Raw genomic sequence first — 16,692 nt, 5'->3', positions numbered from 1 at the left:
GTAAATAATAAGTTATCAAAAGTAGGAATTGATGAGGAAATGAATACCAATCTCTTCACCATGGTAACAACATAGCCATCACTATCACAATTATCATAATCACTAATTAATAACATTGCTCTAAGTTTGAAGGGCTTTGTTTAAGACACCTGGCATGAACTCAAACCATGGTTGGATTAAGGCCAGTGGATGCCCTAAACACAGCCAAACAATGGTTCCCCTTCGAATTCTGCCATTGTCTAACTGACAAGACGTTAAGATGTAAGTGCAGAATGTGAAAAGATAGATTAAAATTTCAGTTTTCTTCCAGGCCATTCTCCTGGCCAGATTCTACTGCTATATTAAATGTAAAGTACTTTCTACATTTGTTTATTTAATGCTAGAGGTGGTGTGCTGGCAGAATCAGGCTGTTGGACAAAATGTTTAGTGACATTTTTTCCAGCTCTTTACATTCTGAGTTCAAATTTCAACAAAGTCAACCTTGCTTTCCATTTTATTGGGGTTGATGAAAGAAGAACCAATCAATTACTGAGGTTGATGTAATTGACCAGCCCCCTCTCACAAAATTTCAGCTTTGTGCCTATAGTAGAAAGAATTCATTTTACACTAAATAAAAAAGCAGAAAGCAATTTTTAAAACTAAATAAAAGCAGAAAGCAATATAAGCAAGTTATTTACTTATAATAAGGCAACAGGAAAAAGTGCAAATCTAAACGCATATTTTTCATTCACGTTTTTAAAAAATAACTTGTTTATAGAGAAAATACATACACAAAAATATTGTGAAACTACTCTTTCTACAATAATTAATGGTGATGGTAAACTTTTGGAAAAACTTTCTGACAAAAAATATTACTTGTTTATAAAATAAGAATATACCTCATTGGTTTGTAACCTCAAACAGACATAGCTAAGACTACATCATCCATATGTACATAACCAATACGATGCATAGCAAAGACGATAGAGGTAAATTATGCTAGCTGTTGCCTGCTTATATCCTAATTTATATTTTAAAATGTTTTCTCTCCCTTTTTTACATTGCAAACGTCTTTTGATCAATCCTCAAAGCCAAATTTTCAAGGTGTTTTCTATGACAACCAGTATTACACATGACTGTTTGGCTTAAGCAGTATAACCTACAAAATGCTGCATTCACACATTTACAATACTCGTCAAGACACAGACCTTCATGTATTTCAAGTGGCAGGGACTGCTGCATTACCATCACTGAATCATAATGAAACAAGCCATTTAGGTTGCCCTGGGTATCTGTCACCGAATTACAAATTTTGTTGGTTTCCCACATTGAAAATATATCATTAACCTCTTCAATGCTGTAATAACATTAATAATAATATTTTATTATTGATTTTCCTGTAGTATATACATGTGTTTATTTATTTGTCATTTCATTTTCCCTCATTTATTTTGGGCTCATTTGGTTCAGCTGCACCTTTTGCCCCATGGTAGATCCAACACTGGAAATAGCTTTGTGGTAACCACTTCCCATGGTGTCCTAGAGCAAATGTTTATTTATCTTACTAGTTACTTCTGCTACTTTATTGTTTTGACAGAACGTATTATTACTAATTTCTGTGAAAGAATATTATAGTTTAGCGTCCAGGACAGATGTTTTAACTGAAAAGATATCCATATATTATTTACTATGTAAGTAGATCAATTTATGTGGCTAAATTACATAAATATTATAAGTGAAACATGCTAAGGATAGAAAGAAAAATCTACATTTGTTTACATTGAAAATACTTCATTTGCTACTATCTACAACAAACATCTGTGTTTTATTTTGAAAGACAGTGGCTGGTCAATGAGCAGACAACAGTGAATGAAATAATGATTATCTACCTATAAAATGTCTTGTTCCCTGGCTTGCTACACTGGAAACCATTCCTAGAATAGATTGATATTCCTTCTTTAAGTTTTCATTGCATGTGGGTTAGTAATACAGCCAGAAGAAGAATTTATGCTAAGACAAAGGAGTACAGACTTGACAGTAAATAGCAAAAAGTGAAGATGGTGAGAGGAAAAATAAGAAAGGCATATATAGAGAGCAGTGAGAGGAGTAAAATGGGTTAGTTTGGTTTTTAAATAATGATTCATGTAAGGAGTACAAGGAATAGAATGGCAAATGGTTAATAAAAAATGTGTCTTCTAGAAGGACTTTGTTTTTTAAACATTTTTGATATGCTAAGAGATTAGAATTTTGGATAGATATATGAATTTCAATGGCTGGATGAAAAATAATATTTGGGTTAAGAAAAGTTAGTTCTGAATAATCAACGAAAATCTATGACCAAGACTTAAATTCAGATTTGTTTTAGATTTGTATTTGTAGGTGCTGGCATGTTGGTGAAGTTAACAAACTTTCTTTGAAATCACATGGTTTTAGGTTCAGTCCCACTGCACACACTTTGGGCAAGTGTCTTCTACTATAAGCTCTGGTATGATTAATGTCAAATGAATGAGCTTGGTAGACAGAAACTGTATAGAAGCCTGTTATGTGTGTGTGTGTGTGTATCTATCTATCTATCTATCTATCTATCTATTTATCTATCTATCTATCTATCTATCTATCTATCTATCTATATATATATATATATTGGCATGTTGTGCAAGCTCATCTGATTACTGTACTATTAGAACATGAAACTTATAGAAGTTCATGTTCAAATTCTTTGTTTATTAAATTATGTTTATCCCTCACTGAATGGAGGACATTTTTTGTTGTTGATCCAACCAATAATAGAACAATGCCCTATGTGTGTGTGCGTGCATGCACCTCTCCACACACATAGAGTTTGACAATTTGTGTAGGTTTGTTTACATCCCTGCACAAAAAATATTCCTATTTATTCTAAAGTTCACTGTCAATTAAAGACTGTTTGTAAGTCACTGCTCAATGCTGTCATTGGGTTTGGTAAAAATAACACCCAAATCTCCCACATATCACAATCTACTGTCTTAAACTGAAAGCAGAGTAATTAGAAAATGTGATGTTAGAAGCACACTACTTTAAAGAAAATAGTATTCCTAGATGAAATATCTTTGTTTAAAGGTTTGTTCAATCAGGGTTGATGGGAATATCAAACAGCAATAACTAAAAATAATTTAGCCACAGAAACTGGTTGACAGTCAGATAATAGGAATTTCTAAACCTTAACAGAGAATTCCCTATGGAATTGTTCAACTTGCTAGAAACAGCAATCAAGTCACCCTGAAATTATATCCCACCATCTTTTAAGAAGGATACATTGGATGATGCAGTCTTGGATATTAAATAGTCATTGTTATGGTTATAACACCTTTGTTTTGCTCATAGGTCTATTTGAACAAATCTTTCCTCGGTTAAAGAACAATTAAAACATTTATTACTCTCTCACAATTTCAGTGTACAATTGAAAAAAAAAAAAAGACAATAACAAGAACAATGACAAATGAAATGTTGTAGAGACAGACATATAACAGGATAGGAATAAAGTACAAGAAAAGATTAAAAAACAACAACAGCAACAAAAATCCAAATGAAACATAGTCTTAGCATAAGATTGCATTTAACAGGGATCTGAATGCTGGAGATATTAAAAAAATAGTTTTTAAACTCAGGAGTTCTTTGAACCATAACTAGAATTGCTACAACATAACAATGTTGCTACAGTTAAGTACAGAAAAGGTCACTTAGTGAAACACCTAAGCAAGAAACATTTTCAAAAGATATTAAGGAAGGCAGTGATCTGGCAGAATTGTTACCATTCCAGGCAAAATGCTAAGCAGCATTTCATCTGCTTTTTACACTCTGAGTTCAAATTCCACCAAAGTCAACTTAGCCTTACATATATACCCCTGGTTGCGTTTCGGCAATGCAAAACCTGCTCCTACTTGTTTGGGCATAAACTCACTGGGAAGTAACTGAGTGAGCATACAGAACGTTTAGTAGGTAGTCGACACCTGTAGCTCACAGTTGCATACTGTCCTTTTCTTCCAGATTGCGAAAATTCTTACCATAAAGTTTAATCTAAATACAGTGAAATTTTAAGACTTCATTTTTTTTTATGGGCATATATGAGTTAAGACTGATGAGATAAGGGCCACTTGAACACTAAGGTGAATGTAATCGATTCATTTCCTCCCCAAAATTGCTAGCCTTGTACCATTTAAAACCATTATTATTATTATTATTATTATTATTATTGTTGTTGTTGTTATTATTATTATTATTATTATTATTATCATTATTATTATAAAAGTGGAAAATTGGCAGAATTGTTAATGAGCTGGACTAAAGCTTAGTGGCAGTTCTTCTGCTCTTTATATTCTCAGTTCAAAATTCCACTGAGATCAACTTTGTTTTCATCTTTTTGGGGGCCAATAAAATAAATAAATAAATAACAGTTGAACATTGGGTTCAATGAAATCAACTTATTCTTCTCCTCAAAATTGCTGGCCCTGTGCCAAAAGTAGAAAGAATTATTATTATTATTATTATTATTATTATTATTATTATTATTATTATTATTATTATTAAGACATGAAACTAGCAGAGTTGTAAGAGACAGATAAAATGCTTACTGGCATGTTTTCTGGCTCTTTACATTTTTGAGTTCAAATTTCACAGAAGTTGACTTTGTTTTTCATCCTTTTAGGATTTTTCCATGATCGTGCAGGATTGATGAAATAGGTACTGGTTGGACACAGGAGGTGGGGGTGTGTTAGTGTCAATGAAATCAACTAACCTCTTTCCCCTAAAATTGCTGGTCTTGTGCTAAAATTTGGAGCGATTATAATTTTTTTTTTTGCTAGTTATCTATATATTTGTTTTTATTTTATTTTGAGACAGGGCTCCAATATTAGTGGGGGTGGGGGAGAGATGATGTTACCTTTGAAGTAAAGACCTGACTCGAATGCTGGCAACAGAATGAATTCCACTGAAGGTACCAAAAGACCAGGAGATGGTGTTAAAGCAAGTAATGGGTTAAATCAATCCCCTAAGAACTCAGAAAATAAAAAGAACCAGATAAAATACCACAAGACTTCTCATCTAATGCTGACCTTTGCCCTAGACTGTGTTTTTTCTTGTAATGACTCTAAAAAGATGAAAAGGAAAGTTGACCTGAGCCAAATTTGAACTCAGAAGGCAAATAACTAAAACACATGTTACTAGTGTCTAACCCTAACCCTAACCCTAACCCTAACCCAATCCATCAGCAGTTTTGACAATGCACCATCTTTGACTGGTACTTTACTTATCCACCCTGAAAGGACGAAGGCAAAGTCAACCTCAGCAGAATTTGAACTCAGAGTATAGAGCACTAGGACAGATACCACGAGATACTTTATTCTTAGTCTGAACAGATTTACCCTCATCTAACTAATGTAGTTGCAGCGGTTGCTCTAGAGAAGAAATAGTCACATCTTGTTTATATGCGCGTGATTATAATTAATATAAAAACAAATGTAAAGGAAAAATTTGAATAAAAATATTAAACACAGCAGTGGAGTTGAGATGTCTGTTGAGACAATCATTGGAAAAGTGAAATAATTTAAATGTGAAAAAGTAGAATGGAAATATGGCTGGAAACCAATTGTCAAGAAAATAAATGTTTCTTCTAAATACACTAGATGTCCAAAAATGAAATACAGTTCGGTGAAATACATTTGAAATTATGAAAACACAGTAAAAGAATGGACAATTAAGACAAGATTCAGTATTGTATCCACGCATTCTTAGCACCCACCATTTCTTGGATGGCTGTAGGAACAGAGTTTTCAGGTACCTCCTCCACAGAGTCCTATCAGAAGCATTCATCATTTTACTTCCCTACTGGATTCTCAAGTATGACCAACTGAGACTATGAATATTATCCAGCCATCTCAATCTTAGTTTACCCCTGGTCTTCAACTGGTTGGCTTAGTTTGAAAAATGTGTCTTGCAATATTTTCTTGGAGCTTTCTTACCACATGTCCATAGTACTAGAGCTATGATCTCTCAATGCAGAGAAGTAGTGGCTTGTCCAGGAGAAACTCTCTGATCTCTGAGCTATTTATTGTGTCAAGTAATATTACTCCAGAGATCCTTTGAATAAAACCTGTTTCAACACATCGTATTCATGACTGTATGCTTTCAGTCATTACCCAACAGTCATGACAATGGGCAAGGATAGGTACAGAACCAGACTGAAGGTAGCAAGTTTGGCTTTTCGCCGGTCTCCCCACTTCTGAAGATCAAATGCAGAAGCTGGCATTATACCAGCACCGGCAATCAATTCTGGCATCCAATTCAGTCTCCTGTCTCTGATCACTCGCAAATACTGCCCTGAGATAATTATTCTTCTTACTTGCCTCAATAATGTTCTACAAACAGATTGCTCTGGAGACACTAAGAATGTAATTTTTGTTGATATACGAAATACTTTTAGATATCAGAAGAACATGGTCATAACATGAGTAGAAAGGAAAATGAGAGATAATGATATTATAAAAATGATACTGTTTAGAAGTATCTCTGAATATCTTAAATAAATGATTCCTTGGTTGTTAGTATTAATAATTATTATCAAAATTATGGATAAATATCAATATGTTTTAATTTCTATTTATAATTATATAATTTTGAATATATATATATATATATATATATATATATATATATATATATATATATATATATATATATATTTTTTCTTAAGTTTCAGCTTAGAGCTGCGGCCATGCTGATGCACCACCGTGTTGCTACACTGTTATTACAGGGAGCCTCTTACAATATGTGGCACTTGGTGAAGAATGGAGTTTGATTTAGCAACCCTCATTTGCACCTCCTGCCGCTAGGTAGGTTCATCTGGGACTCTCGATAGGAAGAGGTCCAACTTTGATTTAAAACTTTGATTTAAAAGATTTATATATAAAAATTTGAAGTAAACGGAAAATGGAGAAATATTGATCAATAACAAGTGACTTGAATCAATTATTGTTTTCTAATTCAGACAAGTGAATTAACACTAATACTTGAACCAGTGGTGGACTGGGTCTAAAAATATTGGTTACCAGTAGACTAAGGGGCCCACCCACAACTACAATGCTAATATTTATTTATTTATTATTTTTTTTTTGAAAGTATTTTTTTCAACTGTCTACAAACACAGACAGGCTGAAATAATTAATGCATTCTTCCAGGAGTGAAGAAAAAATTCTCAAACTTGAGGGGACGGGCCCCTTAGATAATAACATGGGCCTCCATATATGGATTCTAATGGCACAGGGGCCCACTTGCCATCGGGCAAGCTGGCAGCCTGGCCAGTCCACCACTGACTTGAACTGTACTACGTTTTATCAAATGCTGAACAACTAAAGGTAAACTTGGCTTCTGTCTAAATTTTGTTGTAAACTTAACAGATTCTGTCAATCTAATAACTGGAGTAAAGATATTAACAGGCAACATAACCAGCCCCAGTAAGATTTTAATACATTAGAAAAATATGCCAATACTGGTAACCCTTGCAAAATATTGAATGACTAGTTTTTCATTTATTTAATATACATTTTTTTCCATGCTGCTATGGATTCAACCGGGATTTATTTGGAACAGAATTTTATGACTGGATGCTACTATTGTCACCAACACTAAATTTTTTTACAAGTAAGAGATTTTTTTTATGCCGCAGGTCTTTCAAAATGCAAAGCAACAAGATATAATGTTTAAAATGACTGAAAATCATTTTGCTCAAGTGAAACTATGGGATATCAACATTTGTTTATGCACACATAGAGGTATGTATATATGTGTGTGTGTGTGAGTATGTATATATATATGTGTATATATATATATATATACATATGTATATATATATATATGTGTATATATATGTATATATATGTGTATATTTATATAGGTGTGCCTGTGTGTGTGTGTATATATATAATATAAATATATGCGAGTAGAATAATACAGGAGAGTTAGGTGAATTTTCTTTATAATAGCATCTTATAAATTACATAATCTTTACATGCCTCACTAACAAATGCTACTATGTTCTGCAATGTTTGTAATGCAGTTGATTGTATAAGATTGAAACGCCAGACAAATAATGTTTAATATTCTATAAGAATTTGGATATACAAAGACTTACATAGAGTTCTAAGCATTGGTTAACTGTCATGCTATCTTATTCAAAACAGTAATTCTTCAACACACACACACACACACACACACACACACACACACACGTGCGCATACACATATTTACGTATAAGTATGTGCAGTGCATGCATTCACTTTGCATTCACACTGCTCAGATAGTGACAATGTATTTTATATCCACCATAAACAAAACATACTCCTGGGTGGTTCTAGGTATAAAGGACACCATCAGATATATATATATATATATATATATATATATATATATATATATATATATATATATATATAGATAGATAGATAGATAGATAGATAGATATAGATAGATAGATAGATAGATAGATAGATAGATAGATATATTCTTTTACTCATTTACTTGTTTCAGTCATTTGACTGCAGCCATGCCGGAGCACCACCTTTAGTCAAACAAATCAACCCCAGAACTTATTCTTTGTAAGCCTAGTGCTTATCCTATTGGCTTCTTTTGCCAAACTGCTAAGTTACAGAGACATAAACACATCAACATTGGGGCCAAACACAGATACACACACACATACACACACACACACACACACACACACACACACACACATACACGACGGGCTTCTTTCAGTTTCCGTCTACCAAATCCACTCATTAGGCTTTGGTCAGCCTGAGGCTATAGTAGAAGACACTTGCCCAAGGTGCAATGCAGTGGGATTGAACCTGGGAACATGTGGTTGGTAAGCAAGCTACTTACCACCCACCCACCCACTTCTGCACCAGTGTATATATATGTGTGTGTGTGTGTGTGTGTGCGTGTACGAGCGAGATCGTTGCCAGTGCCCCTGGACTGGCTTGTGTGGGTGGCACATAAAAGACACCATTTCGAGTGTGGCCGTTTTCGTGCGGGTGACACGTAAAAGCACCCACTACACTCTCTGAGTGGTTGGCGTTAGGAAGGGCATCCAGCTGTAGAAACTCTGCCAAATCAGACTGGAGCCTGGTGTTGCCATCCGGTTTCACCAGTCCTCAGTCAAATCGTCCAACCCATGCTAGCATGGAAAGCGGACGTTAAACGATGATGATGATGATGATGATGATATGTATGTTTGTATCAAACTATCTACATATATGGTAGGAAGCATAATGACAGCGAGACGTTTCTAAAATAAGGCTGATAGAAATGGGTAATAAAAGATAGGTTTGCAGATTCCAACTGTAATGCTGCTTCCAAAAAGGAAAATGGTAATAATGATAATAATGATAATGCTAATAAAAGTAACGAAGAAAGTAATTTATATTAAGCTTGCCAAAGTTTTATTAAAATTACTGGTAATAATAACAGGGAAATAAATATAGAGGAATAAAAATTGAGCTGTAGGTTAAGAATTAACTGACAGCTTTTGAATTTCACATGAAACAAAGTGGGTGAAGTTTAACTCTATGCTGTACAACGAGAGACTCACTCAAGTACAGTTTCGATAATTCAATAGTGTTGATCCCCCTTTCACAAGCCAACAATAGATTGTGCCAATAGTATTAGCTGATTATTTCCATCGGTGAACAAATTTCATTCTGCAGAGAATAGCAGGAAATAAAAATAAAGAGAATATTTATTGAAATTTAACAATATTGAAAATAGTTAAGAAAAGAGAACAAAGGATGTAGAAGAAGAATCGGTAAAAGCTGATAGTGAAAGCTGCTGAAAGGGAAAGAGTTTTTCATAAATTGGCAGTGATTGGAATTGAATGACCATGTTCTAGGTCAATTAAATGAGAGATATGTAAAGAGGTTTTCAAAACGAAAATTGTGAAGATTTCAGAAATTAGATAAACTAGTTATTCATCAACTGCAAACTATGTTCTATTTCCCATGGTTGTAAAGACTATTAGCAGTTGGTGGTGGGGAGGGGGAGAGAGGGAGTCAGACTGACAGACAAGACAGAGAGAGAGAGGCGGGAGGGGGGGAAGAGGATGAAAAAGAAGATAGAAATAGGGAATAATGGCTAAGAGTAGTATGATGTCAATTTGATAGAGACACAGGTGGTGGTAGGGGACATTGAAGACAGTGAAGATTAGTGAATCCTTGTCATTATTGATTGTTGCTAAGCCCTAGGTTAGCAATGATTGAGCTGATTTATTAACAAAGTGTTCCAACACTGATTATCTCTTCTTTTTTCAGGTATTGAGTACTCTAGACTAAACTGTCCAACGTGAAGTTTCCTTGGGTGAAAATATAAATTTGAATTGGATGAAGACTTGGCTGCTATTTCTAGCAGATCGAAGTTACTTCAGTCATTCATAATTAATTCTTTCATGTGAAAAACATTTTCAGTTGATTTAGAATTTAGATTTGATTGATAAATAGCAGATTAAAAGAGGAAAACTATCAATATACAACATAGTCAGCAGTAATTGATAATTGTAGCAGTTAATTTAAGAGTTTTAATGAGAGCAGCAGTCTGAGTTGTTAAATTACCAGGGAGCACTAAATGTGGTCAGAATTGTTTAGAATAAATGCCATGATACAGAAAGAAAATAGCAATAAAGGAAATAATTAACAATCCACAAAATTGTCATACGAAGTTGACAAGAAAAATTAATATTTTAGCCACAGGTTCAAGATTAATAAAGATGTTCAATAGTTTAATTAAAAATAATCATCAGCTTCGCTTTTAATTCTTCTGGTGATTAATAAAGTACAATAGTAAATGGAGGCAATTTAATCAACTGATACTGGGGCCTCTCAGGCCTTTTATGGGTAAAGAAAATTAAGTCTTAAAAAATCCAAGAGCATTTTTTTAGTGTGGTTTGTGCTTTAATAATGGTAGTTGGTGGTATAAAACTAGGGGACACAAGGTACCTAAGTGGAACCATTTCATAAATTATTATTAGTTTTGGAAGCCATAAGGATTAAGCAATTCCACACAAATGTGTGATTAACAGGGTATATGGTGTGTCTGTCATAGTACCCAGTGTGGTGGCGATAATGATGGTGGTGGTGGTGGTGAATTTGGAGTTTGTTGTTGTTGTTGTTGGTGGTGGTGGTGGTATGGTGAGCTGGCAAAATCATTAACGCACTGGACAAAATGCTTAGCAGCATCTCATCTGTCTTTATGTTCTGAATTCCAATTCTGCTGTGTTGCCTTGGCAGAGGTTTGCGGTCTCTGAGCACTCTTGTCATTGTTATCATTATTATTATTATTATTATTATTATTATTATTATTATTATTATTATTATTATTATTATTATTATTATTATCATTATTATTATTAGTAATAGTATTTTCTTTATCGTTATAGTTGGCAAGCTGGCAAATCATTTGTACAAGAGACAAAATGCTTGATATTATTTCTTGTGGCTTTTTACATTCTGAGTTTAACTTTCCCTTTCATCCTCTCGGAGCTCAATCAAATAAAGTACCAGTTAAGCACTGGAGTCAACGTAATCAACTTACCCTCCTCCCAAAATTGCTGGCCTTGTGCCAAAATTAAAAGAAATATCATTGTCATCATGTTTGTTATCCAAATGGACACTTTTCCATCGAAACATTGGAGTTTAAATTTGGAATTTTCCCTTCTTCAAGTGGTTTTAATATGCACTCATACCCACAAACCTGGGGTTTTCTACACCCCTACTCAAAAACTCAATCTCTCATCATCATCCTACTCATCATCACAATCATTATCATTACAATCGTTTAATGTACATTTTAAATGCTGGCATGGGTTGATAGTAACTTACATGCTTGAGGACTGCACCATGATCCAATGTCTGCTTTGGCATGGTTTCTACAACTGAAAATTTATTACAAACATAACGTCACCAACTGTAAAATAAAGCTGATGTTATTGTTATTAAACCCTAGGAATTCTGAGATTGAGCAAAGTTGCAATCAAAGACATTACATTCATAACTCATCCCATTTCCATTTTGTTTTCAGTACATTATCCAGAACGTCCTTCATTTTCCAATATGATAGGATGGGATTTGAAAGAGATTTGGTTACTGTTTCTAATATATCAAGAGACCAAGAAGAGGCTCCTTCATTGAGTCAATGTGATTGGTTTATTCACAGACATAATTTATAGATACTTTTTTCCCCTTCTTTCTCCTGGCATTCATATCATTTTTATGTTTTCACTTGAAATAGTTACTTACAATAAAGTGCTGTTACAGTTTTGAAAACATATCTTATTTCCATTTTTTACCATTTTGGTCTTCATTGAGAAAATAAGAAAAAGAACGAAAACAACAACAAACAAATATTTACAACCAAGCCAGTATTTTAGAAACCAAAGTGACTCCTTAAGAGAATGTCATTAAATTTCATACAGTAAACACACAGGTATAGAGATTTGATATTGTATTGGTAAATACAAGCATCATTGATGACTAGATACAACTTGTACAATTAAGGACATTAACTTCCATATATAGGTACACACACATATAGAACATACATAATATATGCACACAAATATATATATACAAACTCTAAAGTGTGTGTGTAAACATGTCTATCTTCTATAACTGCTTCTGAATAGTTTTAGGCTTTCATGATGTACAAACACAATGTAATGCATATCTGCATATAAAACAAATACTTGTTGCTGTATGTGTACTTATGTATATGATAGCAGATTTACGACAACTTATATTCTATATAAGTAACATGTATTTTATGCATAACTTCAAATAAAGCTAATACTTGTTTCTATGTGCAGATCATCATCATAATGCCCATATTCCATGCTAGCATGGGTGGGTCAAATATATATATTGAGAAATAGATGAACATATATTTTTTCTGACTTATGGCTATATATATATATTTGCCATGATAGATCACTAGCCACTACACATTCTTTTTCTTTTTCTCTCCTTGTTTCTTTCTGTGTTCCTTTCTGTGGAAGAGTGTAGGCTTGAAATGTTAAAGATTCTTTTCAATTCTCGAGCATTATACTAATACATCTGTTTGTTTTCTACACCACCTGTCTTTGTGTTTTATTATTTTTGTTTTGTGAATTCTCCCGCATATATATATATATATATATATATATATATATATATATCGTAAAGTATATTTGCCACCTAAATCTCACTCAGAGATTTATTATTGCTTATATATATATATATATCACAAGGAAATAAGGATTTCAAAATACAGACAATTACTTTTTAAGCATTTTTTAAGTTTGCAATACAAACTTGGCGAACTATATTGACAAGTAGGAAACATTAGGAAATGTGCAGAGCATATTATTAGAGTTCAACTCCTGTTCATTTTGTAAATCTGGAATTTACTTCAAAGAATTTCACGTAAAATTCCAGAGTTTATTAAAAGGACACAAAGTAGAATGAAGTATTATATATCTTTAATAAATAGTTTACAAAATATACAATGTCAACATATAACAGAGACAGTGGCAGATTGGGTTAAAAATATTGATTGCCAGAAGACTAAGGGGGTCCACCTGCAACAATTTGATTTTTTTTTTGTTTTTTTTTTTTTTGTTAAAAGTGTTCTTTTCAACTGTCTACAAACACAGCCAGACTGAAATAATTAATGCATTCTTCCAGGAGTGAAGAAAGAATTCTCAAACTTGAGGGGATGAGCCCTTTAGATACAAACATGGGTCCCCATATATGGATTCTAATGGCGCAGGGGCCCACTTGCCATCGGGCAAGCTGGCAACCTGACCAGTTTGCGACTGAACACAGACTTACAACATTCTATACTCTACATAAGAAGTATATATGTAAACCATTTTGGTAGTTACACTGAAAACATTACAAATATAACCAATTGTTTTAACACCCTCTCTGACAGATAAAGAGTGTTATTTAGATACACACAGTGTGGCCAGTTTCAATCTTATTTAGGTCAATATTTCATTGAAGCTTTATCCCACTTTCTCTGCACAAACAGATAATATACACACAATTACAACTAACAAGGATTTCCCTCAACTGGAAAAAACACATTTGCATGAATAGTACCATATTAACAGTTAGGTCAACAGATTAATTATTTATGTGCTCACTAACATGTTTTGAATAATGTTCACATAAGCAGGCAATGGTTAAAACTTGCACTGTTCACAGAGAAGATTCTCCATTGTATATTTATGCTAAACATCCTGCTTAGTGCATCTTTAATTATCATGTACCATGTATACTCACATACACTTCAACACACGTTTATATTAGCTATCCAAACTGCTTCTCTTTTCAAAGTGTGCATATGCATGTGCGTGTGTGTGTTTGTGTATGTATTTAAGTGGATGTATACATGGCTGCCTAACAAAAGTATCCATTAGTACATGCGGTTACCTTTTGTATTTTTTTATAATTATTTTTTACTTGTTGGTAATTTTAGTAATTTTGATTTAATTTATCTGTTGCAATTTATTGGAACATTTTCTTATGATTCTAACTATCATATGAAATTAAAATCGATATCCTGGAATATGATTTAAATTATGTTAGAAAGACAGTTTGGTATTTTGTCTTGTTTTATTGCTTCATTATATATATATATATATATATATATATATATATATATATATATATATATATATATATATATATATATGTGAGTGTGTGCATATGTGTACATATTTTATATTATGTTATATTATATTATATGTATATGTATTTGTTTTTTCTTTAAAGGAAGAAGATAAGCTTCAAAAAATGAAATTGTTAAGCTGGCATGTTTTTGAAAAATTCCATACTAAACAGATCTACTTATCTCCTGCAGCAAGAGTAACTTAATAGAGTTCTTTCCCCTTATCACATTTCAGCACGCATAATCAAATTTCTTTTGTGAGTTTTCTATTTTGAAAATAATGAATATTTTTCAATTGTTGGAGACATTTTGAAACCAACTAAGCGTCCTTTTTGAAGAATGGTATGAATACATTACCCAATTTGTAAAGCCAGACAGAAACTTTTAATAGACGTTTTCAATACATTGATTAGAAAACCCAATTTCCATTAACGCTAGTCCTAATATGACAGAACTATAAATATATTTCTAAAGCAAATTTTCATATATTGTTAGCCTTTATACTTCTTCAACAGTAATTGTATTTGACTTGCTAATGTTCTTGAAGGCGTAGGAGGGAGGGGGAACTAGTTTAAATATTATTATTTTTTATTATTATTATTATTATTATTATTATTATTATTATTATTATTACAATGAAATTAATAAAATAAGTTACAGTAATGAAATGTGAGTAAACCTGATGACATTTAATCTTAGATTGACCCTATGATGAAAGGCATTCCAGCCATGACCATCATGTTGTTTTTACTAATTACAAACAATTGAATCTGTTAGACACTGTACCCTTTCAATTTTAAAACAGTAGTGTGTAATTTGAGGCATATTTGTCTGCTATTTCTAGCAAGTTGAGTGACTGCACAGATGGTGTATATTTGACTTGATAATATCCTTGTCTTATGTAGATAATGGAGGGAATGGCTGATAGAAAAATGGGATAGAATATATGATTTGGTATTTAATTTGATCTCTTCTTAATCCTAAGTTCAAATTCCTCTTTGGATCATATTTAACATATATACCCTGTCGAAAAGCCAGTTTTTGTGGTTTTTGTCCTGAGGAACCTCTCCTATAGATATGCTGTGTTAGATAAAAATTCATCCCAACAGCAGCCATTGAGAACACCGGATGTATTCCAGCCTTTTGAGTCTCATCATTGGCACATGCAGCCAGTCACCTGCTCAGACAAGAATTTGGTGCCTCTGATATTGGAATAGGTAATTAAAACATTCACAGATGCTGCAAAGAACTGCCCATCTGAATAAACTCCATACTACATCAATTGTATATATATATATATCCTTTTAGGGTACTTTAATTATTAATCCTTGGGTAATTGATTGATAAAATAACAGTAATATACTGGGTTTATACACTCTTAGCTATATGCTTAAGCTCTACTCGAAGACATAACCTAATGACTTTGTAAGAAATCAATATTTCTTACGATTATATCACATATAATGGATAATCATATTTTACTGAGGTCAGTTAGCTAAATATCTGTAATATATTTACACTAACTCTATTAAAACATATATTCCAAATTTATATTTCTGCACAACCCTTTCTATATGACTCTCTAACTCTGTATATGTGTGTGTGTGTGTGTGTGTGTGTGTGTGTGTGTGTATGTATATATGTATGTATATTCATTCCCTTGAAACACACACATTCTCTTTTATACTTTTACTTTTGTAACTCTCTGCCAGTTAAAAATGCAGAAGTATAAATACTCATGTATTAACCTTTTTATTTCTTGTTGCCTGTTCAACCAAAGTGTGTGTATATGTACACACATCATCATCATCATCACCATCATAATAATCATTATTTGACGTCCATTTCCTATGCAATATATATATATATATATATCATCATCATCATATACATATATATATATATATATATACAAACATGTATATGTCTACACACATATATGTATATATGCACACATTTATACACCTATATATACACATACA

The 16,692-nt window shown here is 32.8% G+C and overlaps 1 protein-coding gene across 22 annotated transcripts in view; it reads right to left on the bottom strand.

Annotated features, from left to right (window-relative positions):
* The window catches only part of LOC106869227 (tolloid-like protein 2), a 1,141,949-nt gene that overhangs the window by 626,273 nt on the left and 498,984 nt on the right, over nt 1–16,692 (bottom strand). For 11 of the 22 annotated variants that reach the window (XM_089358367.1, XM_089358375.1, XM_089358364.1 and 8 more), the window contains one exon: nt 1,869–1,913. The exons of the other annotated variants lie outside the window; for them this stretch is intronic. In XM_089358367.1, coding sequence (XP_089214493.1) covers nt 1,869–1,913 — 45 coding nt within the window. The remainder of the gene's footprint in view (nt 1–1,868; nt 1,914–16,692) is intronic. 22 annotated transcript variants of the gene reach the window in all.

Source organism: Octopus bimaculoides, chromosome 10 (assembly GCF_046866305.1).
Source record: "Octopus bimaculoides isolate indiv1 chromosome 10, ASM4686630v1, whole genome shotgun sequence".
Lineage (NCBI taxonomy): Eukaryota > Metazoa > Mollusca > Cephalopoda > Octopoda > Octopodidae > Octopus > Octopus bimaculoides.
This window is presented reverse-complemented; position numbering and strand designations above follow the sequence as displayed.